The sequence below is a fragment of the Sinocyclocheilus grahami genome, unplaced genomic scaffold (genome assembly GCF_001515645.1).
Source record: "Sinocyclocheilus grahami isolate Dianchi unplaced genomic scaffold, SAMN03320097.WGS_v1.1 scaffold93.1, whole genome shotgun sequence".
Classification (NCBI taxonomy): Eukaryota; Metazoa; Chordata; class Actinopteri; order Cypriniformes; family Cyprinidae; genus Sinocyclocheilus; species Sinocyclocheilus grahami.
In genome coordinates, this window is record NW_015505272.1 from 346,863 (window position 1) to 361,130 (window position 14,268).

Sequence of the window (14,268 nt, forward strand, 5' to 3'; positions counted from 1 at the left end):
GCTAGTACACATCTTCTGTACAGAATTTCCAAAAAACACAAGTGAAGAAGAAACCGAAACAACAGATGCTTCCACATGTAATCTAACACGATCATCAGACATAAAACAGCATCAAAACTGTGTAACATTATGGAATAAAATGTCGACCAACGAAGAGGTAATAATGACTGTCAAGCTTTTGGGTGTTGATCAACTTTATCTACGTTTTGATTATCATTCTGAATCCAATTCATAGTCTTTTTTCAGATTTTTGTTCAAAATGTTGTTTATTTCTTTCTTTTTTTATTTATGAAACTTATCCACATTCAAGTGTTTAAAAAAAGAGTGCATGAAGCTAGAATAAAATGTTTTTGTTTACAAGCAGATACCCTGTTCTTCTGATGTTTAGTATGTTCACATATTCATGTAACAAAATATATACAAATTAATACCTAAATAGGGACATAGTGGTATACTTAAAGTATGATGTAAAGTTCACGTACGAGTATACTTGCAGTATAAAACAAAAAAACTAGTAGTTTACTGAGACTATACTTCAAAGTGTACTAAAAATGCTACTACAAGTATTTAATTAGTAAGCTATCAGTATACCTATAAGTTCACTTTTAGTATAGTTGCAGTACAAACTAAACATTTTGTTGTAAACTAGTTGTGTACTCAAAGTTTACTACTGTTATACTTAAAGTATACTTAAAGTATACTTTTATATACTAGAAAGTGGGCCAATTTAGTCCCAAGGAGTATTGAAATAGTACACTTATAAGTATACTACTAATACACTGATATTTGTATACTTGCTACATAAAGTATACTTAAAATATACTTGAACTTTACTTAAGTATACTTAATAAAATAAACTTGAAGTATACTACTTTTTGGTAAGGGTAATATTGCAAACTGGTATTTTTTTCTCATATTATTTTAATTAATTATAATAATCATAAACACATTGGTTTGTAGCGCAAATCGTTTTACTTTAACTGCACTTTGACAATCTTCTGTAGCTGCTAATGAATCGGAAGTCACGCACATTCAAATAGTATACTTCCGCGTAGCAAAGAAAGATGTAAAAACTATCCAAAACTTGCAAACTAGCAGGTTTAAGAGTGATAAAAAAATGAACAATTGAATGAGTGAGTGAATGAATTGATAGTCTACTTAATTTAACTCTGAAAACTGCGAACAACTATGTGACATTTCTTTTCTCACTTTCTCACACAGTTATACAATTTTCTTGGTTACCTGATGGATAACTTCACTCCATCAAGCAGTGAACGTAAAAGAAGCTGTTGTATATAAACACATAACATATTTATAGTTTTCCCCTGGAATTTATCCATGCTAAACACATCATATATGTTCAACCATGTAGGAAATCTGATCTCACATATCTTCAGAGAAAACGAGGTTTGCAGAGATGCAGAGTGGGAGAGATACTTCAGCTACACCAATATCGATGTGCCAGACATCTACTCTGGTCCACGGCTAACCTTTCCTTTAGATATGGATCAGGCTGCTGATCTTGTAGAGGCCTTTAAAAACAAACAAGTAGGTGCTCCATGAGGATGCATTAAATATGTTTCATGATAGTCAGATAACGCTCGGTGTCTATAACCATGTACACTTCTGGTTTCTCCAAGCAGCAGCTTCACTCTCGTTACGTTCTTCAGCTTCTTCTGGAAACATGGAAGTTGCTCAGAGTGTTGCCAAATATCAACCGAGTCTCTACATGCCATAGCAAAGAAATAACCATTTGTGGTGAGAGTTGCTGACACATTTCAAGTTTTTTATTATAATACTATTCGATGCCACTTCTAAATACATTTATGAACTTTATTACAGGTGATTTACATGGACAATTAGAAGACTTGCTACTAATATTTTACAAGGTATGTATTACATTTTACACTCAGCTACAAGATTGTCTTAACCTGATAAAGCATGTCTTTAAGTATATCTATTCCTATGGATTTGGGCTCTATTTATTTTGCCAGAATGGAATGCCGTCATTGGAGAAACCCTATGTTTTCAATGGAGACTATGTGGACCGAGGCAAAGACTCCATGGAGATTCTGCTCATATTGTTTGCTTTTCTGCTTGTGTTTCCTGGAGACGTTTATCTTAATCGAGGAAACCATGAAGATCACATCATTAATTTGAGGTAATGGAAATGTGCTAAACACATGTATTTACTAACACACACTCTATAAGTCACCTTTATTTATATAGCACTTTTAACAATACAGATTGTGTCAAAGCAGCTTTACAGTATTAAATAGGAAAATAGTGTGTCATTAATAAAAAAGGACAACAGTAAACACTCAATTTTCAATTCAAGGCCGTTCATCATTGAATTCAGTGATGTCATCATCCAGCTCAGTTCAGTATTATATTTGCAATCGACGATAGTCAACGATATCGCTGGAAATCTAAATATCATAGTATTATTTTTTCACACATGCATGTTTTATAGACACTCTTGAAAATTGCTTCTGAATTACTAAATAGTCTCAAATAAGCCACTTAAATAATGGTGTCTATAGCAGTGGTTCTTAACCACAAGAGGGTTTAAAGGGAAAGCAGCTTTACAGTATTAAATAGGAAAATAGTGTGTCATTAATAAAAACACTCAGTTTTCAATTCAAGGCAGTTCATCATTGAATTCAGTGATGTCATCTTCCAGCTCAGTTCAGTATTATATTTGCAATCGACGATAGTCAACGATATCGCTGGAAATCTAAATATCATAGTATTATTTTTTCACACATGCATGTTTTATAGACACTCTTGAAAATTGCTTCTGAATTACTAAATAGTCTCAAATAAGCCACTTAAATAATGGTGTCTATAGCAGTGGTTCTTAACCACAAGAGGGTTTAAAGGGATAGTTCACACAAAAATGAAAATTCTGTCATTAATTACTCACCCTCATGTCGTTCCAAATCCATAAGACCTTCGTTCATCTTTGGAACACAGATTAAGATATTTTTTTAAGAAATCCGAGAGCTTTCTGACCCTGCACAGACAGCAACATAACTGAAATGTTCCCAGGCCCAGAAACATAGCAAGGACTTCGGTAAAATAGTCCATGTGACATCAGTGGTTCAACCGAATTGTTGAATAAAGTCATTATTTTTGTTTCTTAGCACACAAAAAGTATTCTCACAGCTTCGTAAAATTACATTTGAATCGCTGATGTTACATGGACTGTTTTATCGATGTCCTAACCATGTTTCTGGGCCTGGGAACATTTCAGTTACACTGCTGTCTATGCAGGGTCAAAAAGCTCTCAGATTTCATCAAAAACATCTTCATTCGTCTTACAGGTTTGGAACGATGTGTGGGTGAGTATTTCCAGAGTGGTCTCAATAAAGGTTTATTTTTTTATAATGTGCAACATTAAACTGAGATTTAAAAAGAAAAAAAATGATTACACTGAAAAAATAATAATTTGGTGTAGAAACCATTTTCACTTAGAAATTGCTAGTAAATTTATCAATGGATTACAAAGAAACTGCAAATATCACATTGTAATAGTATTTTCATGTAAAACATACTCCAGTAATCTTTATTTACCTTATTTACAACTTCAAAAAAATATTTTTGTACAGCGTACAACAGAAGTACTAGAGGTACAGAAAGGATGGCCTTCAAATAGGAGGATGTCCTTGGAGTCAAAAAGGCTGAGAACCACTGGTCTAGATGAGGCAGTGTACTGATTTTTGTGGCTCTATAATGCGATAATTTACACTTTTACTAATAACTTCAGAACTATAAAGACTGTGTTTCATCTGAATCTCTCAGTGCCATCAACTTAAATGGTCAAATCAAATGGTCTTTTTCCCTTTTCTACAAGAAAAATCTTATGGCACTTTGGATTTTTGTTTTTGTGAAAACATGACATTTTCTCTTCGAAGGTATGGCTTCACCAAAGAAGTACTGAACAAATACAAGGTAGGTCATTGTTTAGGCCTACATCTAATGTCTGTGCGCTGTAATTCCTCAGCTTCCTGTTCCTAAGAGTTTGTTTACCATATGGTGTTAGCTGTTTATCTCCATTATGAAACAGTAAGGGATATCCTGACACTGTCTTTCCCAGAACAGCACATATTAACAGCAAGTAAACACATTAACAGCAAGTGGCCTGCTTAGACTTACAGTTTAAAAGGGGAAACTCTGGTCAGTTCTCCTGCAGTTATTTTCACAGAATGTGGGCCAGTCTTCGGTAAGAGGATTACAACAAGCAGGCTTCAAGACTTTCTGTACTCTGTCACTGGTGGCTGTTAACTAACTAGATGGTAAACGAACAAACCTTTGACTGCATATATGACACCTTAGTAGGAAAGTGAATATATGGATGAATTCGTTTTTAACATTGGAAAGATAATATATTTATATTAGCATTTTAAAGAAGTTGTGGTTGTTAACTAGCTGGTAAATGAATAAACTTTTGTTTGACGTTTGATTAGTAGGGAATTTAATATACGGCTATGATTCTATATTTATTCTAGTATTCTAAAAGAAAATTGGGAAACACTACTTGGTATTCATAATGTATGTTGTATGCATTATATCTTTTCATAAATAATTGTAACCAAAATTAAAATGCTTTATAATATTTAAAGGTTTGTTTGTCTAGTATAATGTGTTTTAATGCATTATACTTTCTAAAGCTGTACCATTGAATAGATACAGTAAGTATTATAATGTATTATCACTGTTGTATCAAATTATTCATGAGATACAATCATGCATTACAACATTATGAGGCATAAATACTACTATTATAATGCATTATATATAAAGGTTTTAAGCAAAGTGTTCCCGAAAATTGCAGGTTAAGCAATAGGACAATGGTATGATCTTTACTAGTCAAGGGTTGGTTTTGATTTTGTTTTCTAATATCTTCAGGGTTTTTTATTTAAGTAAAACATTTAGGAATTTGTTGTGAATATGTTGTCTTATTTTTAAATATGTTTTTGTAGTTTATATTAAGTTAGACTTTTTAGTTTCAGTGATTTTAGTACTAAAACTGAAACTAAACAAAATGAGTATTGCTGACTTGGAAACTAGTAAAGTTATGTTTTTTAGATTTATTTTATTTCATTTAATGTTTAAGTAATTATATTTGAATGGTTTTAGTTTTAATTTGATGATAATAGCTAATGATAGAAACTGTGCTGCGATATGATGATTTGATAATAACTCATTAACATCATCAGTAATGTGTTATGCTCTGTTCTTTTGCCGTGCTCTAAGCTTCACATAATGTGGACAGTTATTTGATGTGCATTGTTACCATAAATCTCTCATCTGTTCAATTGCTTTAAGCTGCATGGGAAGCGCATCCTGAAGTTGCTCCAGAAAATCTTCAGCTGGTTGCCTTTAGTTACAGTAATCGACCAACGGGTGCTGATAGTTCATGGAGGAATCTCAGATACCACCGATCTTGCTCTGATCGCTCGAGTGGACAGACACAGAGTGAGTCGAACGAATGGTTAACATGTCGTTAAAGCATGAACATCATCTATTTTAAATTTTTTAACTGATGGATGTTGTCTTTCTATAGTATGTGTCTTCTCTGAGGCCTCCGAAGAAGAAGACTCCGTCACGCACTAATGTATATGCAGATTCAGAGCGTTATGTTGAGATGATCATCTGTAAGAACAGAGGGGGCTCGCTGACCTTTCCCAAACCGTTTGATGCTCGAGAAAGTTTTCAAAGACGCTCCCTTCAAGACTTCTCAAGCACCGTGGCTCGGACGCTTGAGGAGGAGTTTGAGGTTCGCCGTAGACAAGCAGAGTTTAGCTTGTCCAGCTTCAGCAAGTCACACCGCATTCTGAGCTCTGCTCTGTCATCTGATTCTGAACCAGAATCATCAGAGTTTACCGACACCGGCAATGATGAGTGGAAACAGGTGGGCTTCATTTGTGCTGTTGTAGATACTGTTCGTGGTTTGACTGATTTGCAGTACTAAATGTAGGTTACTAAAACAGTGGTTCAGCCTTTTTGACCTCCATTATCCATAACAATATTCAATGGCCCAGTGATTTTTCCAGTTTTACAGAATGCAGATTTTTTTTTAAATGTTAATAAAATGTTTTTGAACTTGACATACACTCTTTAAAATAAAGGTTAGAAAAGGTTTTTTTGTTTTTTTTGCAGTGACAGAAGAACCATTTTTGGTTCTGCAAAGAAGCTTTTAGTAAAGAGCTTTAAAAGAAAAAAAAAATTTCTTAATGTGAAGAACATTTTAGTAATCTGAAGAATTTCCACTAAATGTTAATAAAATGTTTTTGAACTTGACATACACTCTTTAAAATAAAGGTTAGAAAAGGTTTTTTTGTTTTTTTTGCAGTGACAGAAGAACCATTTTTGGTTCTGCAAAGAAGCTTTTAGTAAAGAGCTTTAAAAGAAAAAAAAATTTTCTTAATGTGAAGAACATTTTAGTAATCTGAAGAATTTCCACTCTAAAGAATCTTTTGTGGAAAGGAAAGGTTTCATGAATGTTAAAGGTTCTTTGTGAAACCATCAATGCTAATAAAGAACCTTTGTTTTTAAAGGGATAGTTCACCCAAAAATAAAAATTCTGTCATTCTGCCTTATGGGTTTGGAACGACATGAGGGTGAGTAATTAATGACAGAATTTTCATTTTTGGTGAACTAACCCTTTAAGTACTGTTCAACTAGAATAATGTATGTTCATAAAATGTATAAAATGTCCAAGGAGTTATGAGATGTATTAATTTAAATGATTTTTCCATGTGTAAAAAAATTGCTTTTATAAATCTTCAAAGAAAAAAGTTGTTGAGAAGGTGAATTAAAATAAGAAATAGCTTAATTTTTCAGTTGTTTAGACTTATTTTAATGTTTTGACAATTTGAGGCCCCCTAGTGGACTCCGGCTCCCTGGGTGAGAACAACTACTAATACAATACATGTGTAGTTTTGCACCATTCATTTCAACTCATACCTCAGTATATAAAATAAACACAAATTGCTTTTGGAGTATTTCAAATAATGTATGGAAGGTTTTTATGAGACATTGCATCAAATTAAATAATAAAATGCACAAAAAAGTATAACAGAGTAAAAAAACTCTGAAAGTATATTCACAAGACAAATGTTAGCACTGTATGTGCTAACATGAGACTAGTGTGGTAAATTTGCATCTAATTTGGAACATTCTTTTTAAAAGCAATGCAAATAGTTTCACATTCTCGTTTTGTATTTATGTGAATACATATAACAGCCCACAGATATGAAGTCATTTGTAAGAAACATCTAATGTTTGGTATCTCTTGTGTGCCATCAGATTTTGGACCTGCTGTGGAGTGACCCCATGTCTCATAAGGGTTGCATTCCCAACGAGGTCCGTGGCGGAGGCTGTTATTGGGGTCCTGATGTCACAGAGGACTTTCTGAACAGGCACAGCCTCCAGCTCATCATCCGCTCACACGAGTGCAAACAGGACGGATACGAGTTTTGCCACAATCGTAAGGTCAGGAATGCAGTGATCTGGGAAAGTCTCAGAAAGACTTTTGAGAAGGAAATAAATGATGACTTTGTCAGTTTGACTTCTTTTTGGTAGTTTTTAGATGTGTGTTACGCAATACGTGAATTGATATGAACATGCTCCTCTAAAGGCTTTACACACAGTCTTACATTTACGTCCATGTGCTTATGACTGCTCATGTTAATTTAGAGCGTAGTAATTAGAATGTAGTAATTCTCTTGCTGACCTCAGAGTAAAATTATCCTTCAGAGGTTGCCCTTTCATTACTAAAGAATACAAGTTCTCATTTACTGTGTTTCACAAGCATTGTCTCAAATGCTTCTCTTAAAAATTTCCATTTTAGTGAAACAAATTAGATAAAGGGTTCTCATTTGTATTTTTCCTTTCTTTTAGAAGGACATTAAGATCGTTTTAATGTATCATAATATTTAAAAAAGCCCTCAAATCATTTGCTTTGTCAAAATTAATTCATTTTCCACCTATGCTTCAGTTGTGCAAATAGACATTTATAGTTTAGCTTAAATGTCCAAACATTTTTTGTATGTTTGTAGAAATGTTCTTGACAGGTTGATTGGATTAGGTTGATTATGGTTGTCCCTCCATGTATTTTTTCAGGTCCTGACCATTTTCTCAGCATCTAACTACTATGAGGTTGGCAGTAACAGAGGAGCCTTCATCAGGCTGGGTCCAGATCTTGTGCCTTACTTTGTTCAGTATCAGGCCACCAGAATGACCCGAGGACTGAGCTTTCCACAAAAGTAATCAACTCACATGCTACCATCAGCCATTTGACTAACTAAATATGTGCTTCTCAACCTTTCTGACTCCAAGGCCCCTCATTGTCCACAACAATAATCAAAGTCCTAATGACTTCCAGTTTTTCATGATTTACTGGATAAGGATTAAGGATATAGATTTTTATTTAATAGATTTAAAGATTTTTAAATTGTACTTTTCCAAGTCTATAAATCACACTTTTTAAATTAGGCTTCCTTGTGTATCTAGTTTTTTTAAGATCATGGGAATTCTGGATCTTTAAATAAAAAACTAAATTTTATGAAATGAAGACATATTTTTATTTTTAGTTGAAGATTGCAATTAATGTAATGCTTGTTTTGAATCTTTTAAATCATATTGAGGCCCCCTTGGAAGTTCGCTGAGGCCCCTAGTGTATGGGGGTAGAATTGTTGCTTTATTCTAAATAAATAGATTATGATCCACAAATAAATGTAAAGAGATGAACAAAAATTAAACATATTGACGAATAAATAGAATTAGATCCACAAATAAATAAAATGAGATTTGCAAATAAAAAACATATTCACAAATATCTTTTTAAGTCACAAACACAACTTTGCCTGTTATTAATTTGTGAATCGCGTCCCGTGCATTTGTAGATCACTGCACCCATTTGTGGATCGCTCGCTGGGCATTTGTGGATTTTGAAACATTTCTAGCATCGAGACGCACACCAATCCACAAATGCGTGGACTCCACCCACCGTCTATTCAAGCCAATCAGATAACAGCCTCACTTAGCTGACCAATCGTAGCACGTTTTCGCTATAGCCAATCACGTTTTGCTTTACAATCAGGGCTATAGCGAGAACGTGCTACGATTGGTCAGCGAAGAATGGCTGTTATCTGATTGGCTTGAGTAGACGGTGGGTGGAGTCCACGCAGTTGTGGATTGGTGTGTGTCTCGACGCTAGAAATGTTTCAAAATCCACAAACGCACAGCGAGCAATCCACAAATGAATGCCAGGCAAAGTTGTGTTTGTGACTTAAAAAGATATTTGTGAATTTGTTTTTTATTTGCAAATTGCATTTTATTTATTTGTGAATGTATTTCATGTTTGTGAAACGCTAAGATTTACTTGTGGATCTCATTCTATTTATTCGTCAATATGTTTAATTTTTGTTAATCTCTTTACATTTATTTGTGGATCATAAATTTGAGGATACATTTCTAGATTTTATTATGAGTGATTCATAAATGTATTTGTTTAATTTTAATACTTTTCTGCTCTTTTCCCTTACCCCCATACTAGTGGGCTCGGGCCCCCTGGTTTTGAACCACTGAACTTTTTTGAATTCACAATTTTAAATGTGTTGTTTGGTAGTGACTTAGGATTTGTTGGAAAAACTACAGCAGATGTTGTGTTGTAATCATTTTGGATATGAATGTTACTATTGCTGTCACAGTGTTAGAGTTTCATTGTCATGTTTCTGGCTCATTTCTTCTCTCATTTCTTCTTTCAGTGTAAAACGCACAGAGCACACAGCTCTCAAAGTCCTACGAGAGCAACTGTTTGTGCACAAGTCAGATCTCCTCAGTGCCTTTCAAGAGATTGATAAGGAGAACACGGGTACGCACAACTAGCTGGCATGAAATGCATACTTTAATACAGTACTGCAGTATTCTGCCACCTAGTGATTTGAAGATATCACTTTACTGAATAACTAAAGAATATAAATGCAATTCAGACCGTTCATTTTCTGAAAACAGTCCGCTTGTTAAGTCTGACATCACATTTGAATGTTTCCAGATCCAAACGCTCTATCAGATGCCAAAAGCAAGCAACAAACGGTGCTAATATACACTCACTGTGTGCTGTAATAATACTGAGAATTCATAATCATAACCTTTATCATCATACTGAAATCTCAGATGGCCAGACAGTGATTCATCTTTTATGAATCATTAAAATATTGGTGAGATGCTGTGAGCTCTAAGACTATAGTGTACACTGTGAGGTTTTATAAAGTTTAGTTTAAATGTGTGATATGAGTAAATAATGCTCATAAACAAGGGATGAGATGAGATGGTATTCTAAACTGAAATTAGTCGAGGCTTGGACTCAGAAACAGTATTCATTATGTCATGACTTAACAAGCAGGTAGGTTTTCTAGTAACTTGGTGGCTGGTTTTGCAGTTGTTAAAATGCCAAAGTAATGTCAATGTATGAGTATGAGCATTTCTCTGTCTGATCTTTGACCTGACAGGACTGATCTGTTTGAATGACTGGGCGAGTGCAATCGAGCGAGTTCTTCACCTGGATCTGCCCTGGCGAGTGCTTCATCCTCAGCTCGTGTCCAGCACCACTGATGGGAAGCTGGACTACCACGGCTGGTTCCGTGATCTTGCCCTAAAAAAGCCCAGTTCTGAGGTAAAGCAGATCACTTAATCACCGTCTGTTGCGTTAGCATAGTAAAATGTCAATACATTGCAGAAACTGCTATCCTCTGTTGTCACTACAGCACATTGAGCAGACTATGCTGGAGACGCTGTATAGACATCGCTCCACACTGGAGACCATTTTCAGAATAGTGGACACAGATAATTCAGGTATGAAAAAATATATGCAGGTTGTAATAATAATAATAATAATAACTCATTCAAGTTGGCATGAAATTAAAATTCACCTGATCTATAATGTAAATCAGGGTTCCTCAAATCCAGTCCTAGAGGGCCACTACCCTGAGTTCAGCTCAAACCCTGATCAAACTCACTTACATGTGATTTTCTAGGAATCCTGCTGAAGACCTTGATGAGTTTTGCTCAGGTTTGTTTGATTAGGGTTGGAGCTAAACTCTGCAGGGCATTGGCCCTCCAGGGCAAAATTTGAGGATACATTTCTAGATTTTATTATGAGTGATTCATAAATGTATTTGTTTAATTTTAATACTTTTCTGCTCTTTTCCCTATCCACTTAAATTCCACCCCTCTAAAATCGACTGAAAGCTTGCATTTATCTCAAAATCCAATCAAAAACCGATGCATTGAATCAAGTCCCCAGTAATTTCAGTAATCTGTTAAACTCAAGATGTATGTCACAGTATGAAAGGACAGATCAGTAGCTACTTCAATGTCGTTGTGACTTTACAAAATGGTTACTTATAAACAAATGACTCATATTTTAAAATATATGTTCAAAAGGACAAACTCAGATAAGATGAAGACTCAAATTAGGTAAAGGTTTTGCTGAGGAGGTCTTTAAAGTCAGCATGAAACATAGGTTGCGATTGTCCTTTCTTCGATATTGTGACCTGTATATTTGAGGGAAATGGCTTCTTGAATGAGAAAAAATGTAGGGTGGGACTTACTTTTGTCCATTGGAAATTTATTGGATTGTTGTTGTTTACTAATTCTCAATGGTTACAGGGAGGGATGGAGTTTTGTCCCGTCATTTTGAAATATTGCAAGGACATGTGCACGAATAAATCATTTATGATCAACATGGCGATATTCCATTAAAATATGAACAGTCCATTTTGATTACACAGTGGCATTAACAATTCCTAGCAAGAACAGACAAAATGTTGTTGGAAGGCTTTGAACAGCACACTCCTATGGCCTGTGTTTCCGTTTCTCTCAGGTCTCATCACTTTTGAGGATTTCCGTCAGACGTTGAAACTGCTCAGTGCCTATCTGAAAATGGAGATTTCTGATGAGGTCATCAACGAGCTGGTTATCAGCACCGACACAAATAATGATGGTAGCATTGACATTGATGAGTTCATGGAGGCTTTCCGGCTGGTGGACAAAAGCAGACTCGAGAGAGGTAAAAGCCTATTAAAGCTCATGCAGGACAACCAGAGCCTTCCTCAGGAGACAGAAACCCCACGGACTGTCTACTCTACAGCTCCACAGACTTCACAATGTCCAGCTTCACAGCCTGCAGATCCACCAGCTTCAAATACTGCAGACTCTGCATGCTCACAGACCGCAAATCCTCCAGTTTCACAGACTGCAGACTCTCCTGGTTCACAGACTGAAGATCTCTGCCACATTTCTGTTGTTGTTCCACCGCAATAACTGCTGACTGTTGTAAAATTACACTGCTGTAAACTGTAGCCTTCCCTTGGTATTTAACCCTACAGATTAACCTTTTATAGTCTTTAATCTTCCTCTCTTAACCAAATATACTTCAGGTTCAGGTTTAGAATACACCTAGATGTTCAGTGATCAATAATACATGTTCTCCATGCTTCATTACTGTACTACATTTTATAAGCTGCTGATATTTCAACGATATCTGCACTTGTTTTTATCTCCCTGACAACTGGTCCAAGATAAAGAGGCTTCGAATTTGCCTTCATTGCAAATCTTATTCACACATTCTGCATCAAAACGAGCCATCGGTCTCTTGATATGTCCATGAGATAATTATATTGTAACAGAGTATATGTTGTTCATAATGTAGGCTATTTGATGTGTGTAAATGTGCTATGCAAGTAAATGGGTAAAACTTTTGCCTGTAACTTGTGTTTTGAAGGATATTTTTTAATAAGAGGCATGCTGACGTTATTGCTGTAAAAGGCATCCTAGAAAACAGACCAGCCAAAAAGCAGACTGATGCTTTCTACCCACAAACACGGAGTTGGCTTATTAAAAATAACATAATTTCAAGTTTAGTTTATTTCTAGCGCACATTTAAAAACAACAGTAGTTGACCAAAGTGCTGTACATAAAGGGTCGTAAAACAAACACTGTACATAGGTTAGAGGGAGGGAGTATATTCGCAGTTTTATGTAGTCGTAATGCTGTGAGGAAGTATTTTATAACCAGAAATCCATCTCAGCCAACCCATTGCTAACCACCAAATATGGCATTTCTCCGCTCAACTCACGTATGTATGACTGATAAAGTATTTAGCGATATTTTCTCAAAGAATATGATTATTACTAACTGCGTTTTACCACGAGGAGGCGGTGCTGTGTCATGTCTGTGTAATGACTGCGGTGTTTAGAGGAGTCGAGAGCCGTATACCGCTGTCTGCTCGCTCGCCCTCGGCTCTTTTGTGAACATGAAGAGGGACTGTGTGGGTGATGGAAGAAGGCCTGGACAAGTACAGCTATCAAACAGCATGTCTGCTGTGAGTCACTGCATATCACTTTTTTTGTCGTCAGGTTTCGTCAGACCTCCCACTCTATACCTCACTTTAACATCAGAGGTTATCGCCACACTAGTGGTTTCAACACTTTCCTGTAGTTGTGGCCAAATGGGTTGGTTGTTTTAACGACCAAGACCTTTTTACATCTAGGTTATTCAAGTGACTGACGCAGGACAAGCGTTGCTTCACTTCGTCTGATTTGAAGACCAATGCATCGGTTATTGAGTAACAAAACCATCAAATCCTTCAACTGGGGTTCAGTGAAATGTCACAAATCAAAACATTGACAACAAAGTAAATCTTCAACTTTGGACAAATATGCTGATTTAACTATTTGATTATGCTGTTCCTCATTAAAGAGGAAATGAATACATGAATATTAATAATTATTGTCATTATTTACTCGCTACATTTTCATTCCAAACCCTATGGGCTTTTGTAGACTTGGAAATGTAGGGCGCCTAGTCATATGGACTTTTTTTTTTTTCTTCTTTCAGGAGCTTGAGATGCACAGAATAGTTGTTATATGGGAAAAAATCTGTATGAATATATTTATTAATGTTTTCCCCAAAACAAAAGCATTTAACACTGAAGTATGTGTGTGTGTGTATATATATATATATATATATATATATATATATATATGTTAAAATCTAAATATATATATATACACACAGAAAAATAAGGGGCCAGAATTGTACCTTTTGGGGTACAACAGCTTGTCCCTGGAACAGTACCCTTAAAAGAACATATTTGTACCTTTTTGTTTTTTACCCCTAATAGGTACATATATGTCCTTTTAAGGGTACTGCTCCAGGGACAAGCTGTTGTGCACCAAAAGGTACAATTTTAAAACC

The 14,268-nt window shown here is 35.3% G+C and overlaps 1 protein-coding gene across 1 annotated transcript in view; it reads left to right on the forward strand.

The window, feature by feature from the left end:
• ppef2a (protein phosphatase with EF-hand domain 2a) overlaps nucleotides 1–13,470 on the forward strand; it is a 25,738-nt gene extending 12,268 nt beyond the window's left edge. The window contains exons 6-19 of the mRNA XM_016275297.1: nucleotides 1,222–1,276; nucleotides 1,373–1,548; nucleotides 1,644–1,758; nucleotides 1,843–1,889; nucleotides 1,995–2,161; nucleotides 3,918–3,954; nucleotides 5,332–5,481; nucleotides 5,570–5,917; nucleotides 7,315–7,500; nucleotides 8,131–8,273; nucleotides 9,777–9,883; nucleotides 10,521–10,684; nucleotides 10,776–10,863; nucleotides 11,894–13,470. Of these exons, the coding sequence (XP_016130783.1) occupies nucleotides 1,222–1,276; nucleotides 1,373–1,548; nucleotides 1,644–1,758; nucleotides 1,843–1,889; nucleotides 1,995–2,161; nucleotides 3,918–3,954; nucleotides 5,332–5,481; nucleotides 5,570–5,917; nucleotides 7,315–7,500; nucleotides 8,131–8,273; nucleotides 9,777–9,883; nucleotides 10,521–10,684; nucleotides 10,776–10,863; nucleotides 11,894–12,333 (2,223 nt within the window). The 3' untranslated portion in view covers nucleotides 12,334–13,470. The remainder of the gene's footprint in view (nucleotides 1–1,221; nucleotides 1,277–1,372; nucleotides 1,549–1,643; nucleotides 1,759–1,842; nucleotides 1,890–1,994; nucleotides 2,162–3,917; nucleotides 3,955–5,331; nucleotides 5,482–5,569; nucleotides 5,918–7,314; nucleotides 7,501–8,130; nucleotides 8,274–9,776; nucleotides 9,884–10,520; nucleotides 10,685–10,775; nucleotides 10,864–11,893) is intronic.
• The last annotated feature ends 798 nt before the right edge of the window (nucleotides 13,471–14,268 follow it).